Raw genomic sequence first — 6,731 nt, 5'->3', positions numbered from 1 at the left:
AGCCGCTGTAGGCCATATCAAAGTCCCGACCCCAGCCCGAATGGCCGCCAGAGGAGACAACAACTTCATGAGAGGATTACTTGCCTCCGCCGCCGCCACTCAATAGTTTCTTGATGCCAATTATGGATGCCAATACCAGCGCCAATTTAGAGACAATTAAGGCTTTACCGGCCAGCATAGCCAAGGCTCCATAGGCAATTGGCACAAATGTGCCGCCAAGCAGCAAGGGAATCATTATATAAGCTCCACTGCCCTTTTTATTCTTCTTCTTACGTCCCTCTACAGAGTTGCTATCCGTGTCGCGTAGATCAGGGAATTTAATCTGAAAATAAATGAGCAAATTTGAATATATCTTTGCATATAGCTTGATCCGCCATACCTGTAGAGTGTGATCTTGCAGAAAGTTGCCAACACGCTTCATAATCATGCTATTCAGAACCTGCTCCTTGGCATCTACTCCACGCGGCAGTACAGCCTCAATATCCTGTTCACTGATCGATGGCAGCTTGGATCGCTGCTGATTGTCCGGACTGCTGCTCACAAACTGAACACCCTCGAAGAGGGTCAAGGATTTTGCCGAACGGAAAGCCTTTTCCAGGCCAGTTAGTAGTTTCACCTTTAGATAAACGGACATATTTTCACCAGTACATTGCTGATATATGCGATAAATCAGCGACATGTCCTTCCAAAAGCTAACCGGACTAGTGCCACTCGATGCCTGCTGTATCCGATTCTGTTGCTGTTGAGGCTTCTGATCCATGACCAGGCTATTCAATTGCTGCTGCTGATAACTGGCACTACGCGCACTTGACAGCCAACAGAAGACAATCATCAGAGCTGCCACATGCCACACGTATTTAATCATATCTGGGCTGGTGGGATTCGATCGAAGTGATTCCTACGGCTATCCTGAATGGCATGCAGCGGTCAAAATGTTAAATGGAACTACGGCTGGGGCGGGTACTGGCACTGTGGCTGCACTTTTGATGATCGACTGAGTGCTGGCAGTTGCATCTTAGGCATTATATACCTCCTAGCCAAGTTTCTTGATGCTTAATTGCGCCTGGCATGGCTGCATGTCAAGCGCCTGCTGAAAAATTGAAAAACATCTCTTTGTTTTAGTCTAAATATCACGCCAATTAGTGAGACGGCTGGCCAGTAGAGCTGCGCTTTCGTGAAAGCAATGAAAGCAACCAATTGTACGTACATCCCAGCACATATACATATATACAAATGTACATATTTTGAAGCAGCAGCCGCAGATTTAGCCATAGCCTCCACCTTGAAAGAGCTGCAATTTTATTTGTAAACTAGCAGCTCGTTCTAAGCTGTTGCATTTACTTGTTCAGCATCCACACAGACCTGCAACAAATGCAATAAGTGGCAAAGCAGAGCGAACGTGCGTGACCATTAAAGATGAATTTCCTATTCGACATAGCCTTTTTGTAAAAAAAAAAAAAAAATACTTATACTTTGTAAATTGCTATGTAGGCGAATTCTCTCTTGGCGCCGTTTATTAGACCGCAAAAAGATTTTCGGTTTTCCATGCTGCAGCAGATTCACTAAATTCGACCAATTTTCAGTAACTTTTCTTTTCTTAAACTCGTGCTGAGTTTGTCATTGTTTCGTTTGTATGTTCAAATGGTTTTGCTTAAGACGAAAGATACACATTTTTTTGCTTTGCTGTTAAGTTTATTGTTGCATACTTTTCGGCATTTGCAAACAGTGCAACCAAGAAATAAAAGAGTTAAGACACGAACTTAAAGCCAATTTGACGAAAGTGTGTGAAAGCTTTTCACTTGCCTACTGTTTAGCTCGATCAGTTTCGAATCTTTCTACGATAGAAATAGTTACAGAATTTTGAGATCTGGGATTTGGCTAAAATGCGATATGGCCTGTGTGCACAGCATTTGAATCATTCGACGTCGTATGCTCATAGTTCACAGTTCATACTAGAAACAATACTGTAACGTTCATAATAATAATGTTGATAATTATCATCAAACAAAAATCTAAGAAAGTAAGTAGTCGTAAGGATATAAATAAATGGTCTTATATAACCAAGTGTCCTTTTTCTGCCTAAGTAGGATGTGGAGTTCAGTGTTTCAATGTATGAAACCATTTTTACTTTGAAAAAAAAGATAGAGAAACGTTTAGGAATTTCTGCCGGACAATGTGACATTTCGTCAACAGACGGAAATATTGCAGACGCCGATCTTATATTGGAAATGTCAGGAGTTCAGGACGGTGCAAATAACGACAGTCGACCGGTTATATCAGTCTATAACGCTAGTAATTTGTGGGTCGGCTTGTGGTGATCGAAAAGGGCAAAGAAACTGTGTCGCCGGTAAGCAGCATGTTAGCGCTGGAGCAAAGTTCAGATTCCAGCAGTGAATCTATCGAAAAGTGTATAAAACCACAGGCTCAGAAACGAAAAATGAATCATGATTTACCTGCGGAGAATGAGAGTCCATGCGATATTAAATCTCGTGCTTCTAGTTCAGATGAGGAAGATGATCAGCCAATGGACAAAGAAGCAAGCAATGATGCACCATTCGTTGATATTCTCCCGGAAAAGAGGTCATTTGTTGTTGTCATCTCGGCGTCCGCCTGCAACAACAGAGACTTCTGCAAACTATTGAATGAATTTTTTAAAAGCTTTGCTGGATACAGAAACGTCGGATGTCTAAAGTTCAATAAAGAAACACCGGTTCAAGAATATAGTGGAAGGCTTACGTTGCGGCAGCAAACGAGACTACGATGGATTGGGTGCTGGGTGTCATCTGCAAAAAAGATAATTACGAAGCTGTTCCCCTTACGGAATTTTTACATCTCTTACCAGCTCGAGTCATAGTGCCCAAAGTAGAAAAATGCTTAAGTAAAATCTTTGAAATGCTCGAACGACAAAATAATGATATACAAACATACAAATGGTCTGTTATCGATAAAAACGATTTGGATCCATGCTCCAACGATAATATTACGAAAGTATGCGTTAATGAAGCGATCGATCTATACATGGACGCTGACAGTATTAAGACTATTAAAAACAGATGCTATCAGTTGAAATATATCTTCTGGATTGTCAAATTCATGTTTTGCGAGTAATTGTCAAATTTACATTTATTTTATTATACTTCATTATATTTCCAAATTGTAGGCATCACCTAGTCATACTAACATACATAAGTCCCACAGTGGATCCTCACACTACCAAGTTATCTCAGTTATCTACATTTATAAGATCCACATACACATACATGTAACCATCTAGAATAAGCTAGCAATAAGATAACTCAATAAATCAGTTCTTGTGCGACAATTGAAAAGTAAAGACGTGCCACAATTTCAGAAGTGGGAGAACAGTGAGAAAAAATAATTATTTGAGTTCGGTGGTAAGGAGTTAGAATGTTTTGAAAAATTAAAAAGAAATTTGCTAGAAGCCCCTATACTTGCCTTGTACAACCCGACTGACCCAACAGAGTTACACTGCGACGCCAGCGCCCTTGGTTTTCGTTCAATGCTTTTGCAGAGGAAGAAAGATAATAAGATGCATCCAGTGTTCTATTTTTCTAGGCGTACAACGGATGTAGAAGCAAAGTACCATAGTTTCGAACTCGAGACACTAGCCGTAGTGTATTCATTGAAACGTTTTAGAATATATCTTCAAGGATTAGAGTTCAAGATAGTCACGGACTGTAGTGCACTTACGTTAGCATTTAATAAGAAAGAACTTTCTCCCAGAATAGCTCGGTGGGCTCTTCTTCAAGACTATGACTATACCTTAGAGCACCGAGCCGGAAAGCGCATGCAGCACGTTGATGCGCTTAGCAGAAACACACATATACTCACCATTGATTCCAATTCATTCGAAGAGAACCTAATTATTTGTCAAAGTAGAGATGAGAAAATTAAAGAAATTCTAACGAAACTACAGAATACAGAAGACAAAGATTATGAAATGCGAAATGGCATAGTGTACAGAAAAAAAGATAAGGAATCTCTTTTATTTTATGTCCCGAAAGAAATGGAAAGTCATGTCATGTATAGCTATCACGATCAGTTAGCCCATATTGGAGTAGATAAAAAGGGTAGATATTATTTCGAAAAGTTATTGGTTCCCTAGCGTTAAAGAAAAATGCAAACAGTACGTACAAAATTGTTTAAAATGTATATCTTATTCAGATAAAAATGGAAAAGAGGAAGGCTTTCTTCATAACATTCCTAAGCAAACAGTCCCTTTTGATGTCATACACATAGATCACTATGGTCCAATAGATAAGAGCAGATCTAACAAGCACATATTAGTAGTAATCGATGCCTTCACAAAGTTCGTTCGTCTGTACCCAGCGAAAACTACAAAGTCAAAGGAGGCAGTATTAGCATTGAAAGACTATTTTAGAGCGTATAGTAGACCCAAATGCGTTATTTCTGATCGAGGAACTTGCTTCACATCAAAAGAATTTGAAGATTTTTTAGTCGAAAATGAAGTCAAACACATAAAAATCGCTACAGGATCTCCGCAAGCCAACGGACAAGTAGAAAGGGTAAATAGAAGATTGGGTCCAATGATCGCTAAACTGACTGAGCCGGACAAAGGACTGTATTGGGACACAATATTAGAAACAGTTGAATATGCACTTAACAACACGTTACAAAGGTCAATTAGTCAGCATCCAAGTAAAGTTTTGTTCGGAGTTGCACAAAGAGGAAAGGTTATAGACGCATTGAAAATTAGTTTAGATGAATTAAATAGAATGACTATAGATAGAAACTTGGATAAAACAAGGCAGGAGGCGGGTAGGAGTATAGAAAAAGTACAAACGTATAACAAGTTAAGAGTAGACTCTAAAAGAAAAGATCCAGTTAAGTATAAGGCAGACGATTTGGTGATGGTTAGGAATTTTGACTCACATATTGGAGTGTCTAAAAAACTTATTCCCAAATTCAAAGGTCCGTATAGAGTGACAAAAGTGCTGCGCAATGACAGATATGTTTTGGAGGATGTTGAGGGTTTTCAGCAAACCAGACTTCCTTATAAAGGAGTATGGGCCATAGGAAACATACGGCCATGGCTAAGTAATTTAAATAGCTAAGAGATCGGGAGCTCTCTGGTCAGGATAGCCGAGTTGTAGGCATCACCTAGTCATACTAACATACATAAGTCCCACAGTGGATCCTCACACTACCAAGTTATCTCAGTTATCTACATTTATAAGATCCACATACACATACATGTAACCATCTAGAATAAGCTAGCAATAAGATAACTCAATAAATCAGTTCTTGTGCGACAATTGAAAAGTAAAGACGTGCCACAAAATGATCATTAAATGGCTGTGCAAAATGCCTATAAAGCCTAGTAATATCTAGTTTTTTTTCTAAGGCCTAAGATTCTCGACATGTCAAAATTTTATCCGAATATCTGCCTTTAACAATGACAATTAACCTCATTCGAGTCCCAATTAAAATTGTAGTATGTAGTAATAATTAATATTGTATTTTAGTGACATTTTATTTTGCAACTGATATTGACAATACTGAAAGGAAGTCACATTGGGGATACAGTAGATTAGCAAGCAATATATTTTTGCACATTGGAATTTAATTTCATAGTCTAATTAATGTTTTCTAGACTTTATTAATCGATTAATTAATCACCTCTTTTTGGTTAGGGTTTGTACCTCTATCCCTTTACACCCGCTTCGAAATTACGCATTCAATTTTTGGTGTATTGAATATTACATTCTGAACAGCCTCTAATTTCTAGTTTTACTTGGCCATTAATTTGATTTATTATTTATTTGCTTGGCTGTTTTTAAATGTCTCAAATAAAGTGAAACAATTTGAATTATTTGAATAGATTCGAGTAGCCTAGTACGTTTCAAAGCTTTGGCATTCAATTCATTGGCTCTCATTTAAAGTAAGTTAGGTATTTTATGAGAACTGACAAGTACTTACATTTACACTACATTGCATTATATAGTTATCACTTATTTATTTAAGTTCAATTTTAATGGACTTCTGTCATTTATTAGAAATAGCAAATACTACTTATTTCTTTGAAAAGAAGTTGTTTTAATTACAAATTCATTAATTGGTCATCAAATCATTCACGCAATATGCACATAACCGACGATGCATTACAACCACTCAAAGACCGTTTGAGCCAATTACCCATCGCTAATTATTTGCGATTGTCGTTGCAATCGATTGAATTGTAAACAACATAGCAATAGTTCATTGAATTGACCAACAGAAGACAAGACAGCAAGACAATAGTCAAAGGGGACAGGCAACAGCGAATCAAACGCTTGAGTGACCAAACTGTTTCACAGCTTTGCAGTGGTCAATTAACTTTCAATTAATTATGAAAACAAAAAAGAAACAAAACTCGTGCTTCCACCAATTATAAATTTGATGCGTGCCTCTTCAGTGTGGGAAAACTTGCTCAAGTGGAAAAAACGATGGCAGCAACAAAAATAATGCAAATGCTTAATAATATTATTAGTCAAGTTGTAGTAGGTAGCTATTATTATTTCTTCTTTCTTTTTTTAGTTTGGAAGCTTTCCAAACTTAACTCAACTCGTCTCGACTCTGCTCGGAGCAATTCTGTTGAGACAAGGCCGACGATTTGTCTTTGGCAGGGCCGCTACACCAGACTGATACGATGGAAAAATTAATATCCTTTCAAAATATATGCAATAGAATATTAATAGCAAAAATGAAAG

The 6,731-nt window shown here is 37.9% G+C and overlaps 1 protein-coding gene across 1 annotated transcript; it reads right to left on the bottom strand.

Annotated features, from left to right (window-relative positions):
- Window positions 1-1,656, bottom strand: LOC124461666. Its single transcript, XM_047013162.1, has 2 exons — window positions 380-1,656; window positions 1-322 (listed from the first exon to the last, which is right to left on the bottom strand). The coding sequence occupies exons 1-2, from the start codon at window positions 863-865 to the stop codon at window positions 77-79; spliced, it is 732 nt and encodes a 243-aa protein (XP_046869118.1). The 5' UTR covers window positions 866-1,656; the 3' UTR covers window positions 1-76.
- Between the last annotated feature and the right edge of the window lie 5,075 nt (window positions 1,657-6,731).

The sequence above is a fragment of the Drosophila willistoni genome, unplaced genomic scaffold (genome assembly GCF_018902025.1).
Source record: "Drosophila willistoni isolate 14030-0811.24 unplaced genomic scaffold, UCI_dwil_1.1 Seg587, whole genome shotgun sequence".
Classification (NCBI taxonomy): Eukaryota; Metazoa; Arthropoda; class Insecta; order Diptera; family Drosophilidae; genus Drosophila; species Drosophila willistoni.
This window is presented reverse-complemented; position numbering and strand designations above follow the sequence as displayed.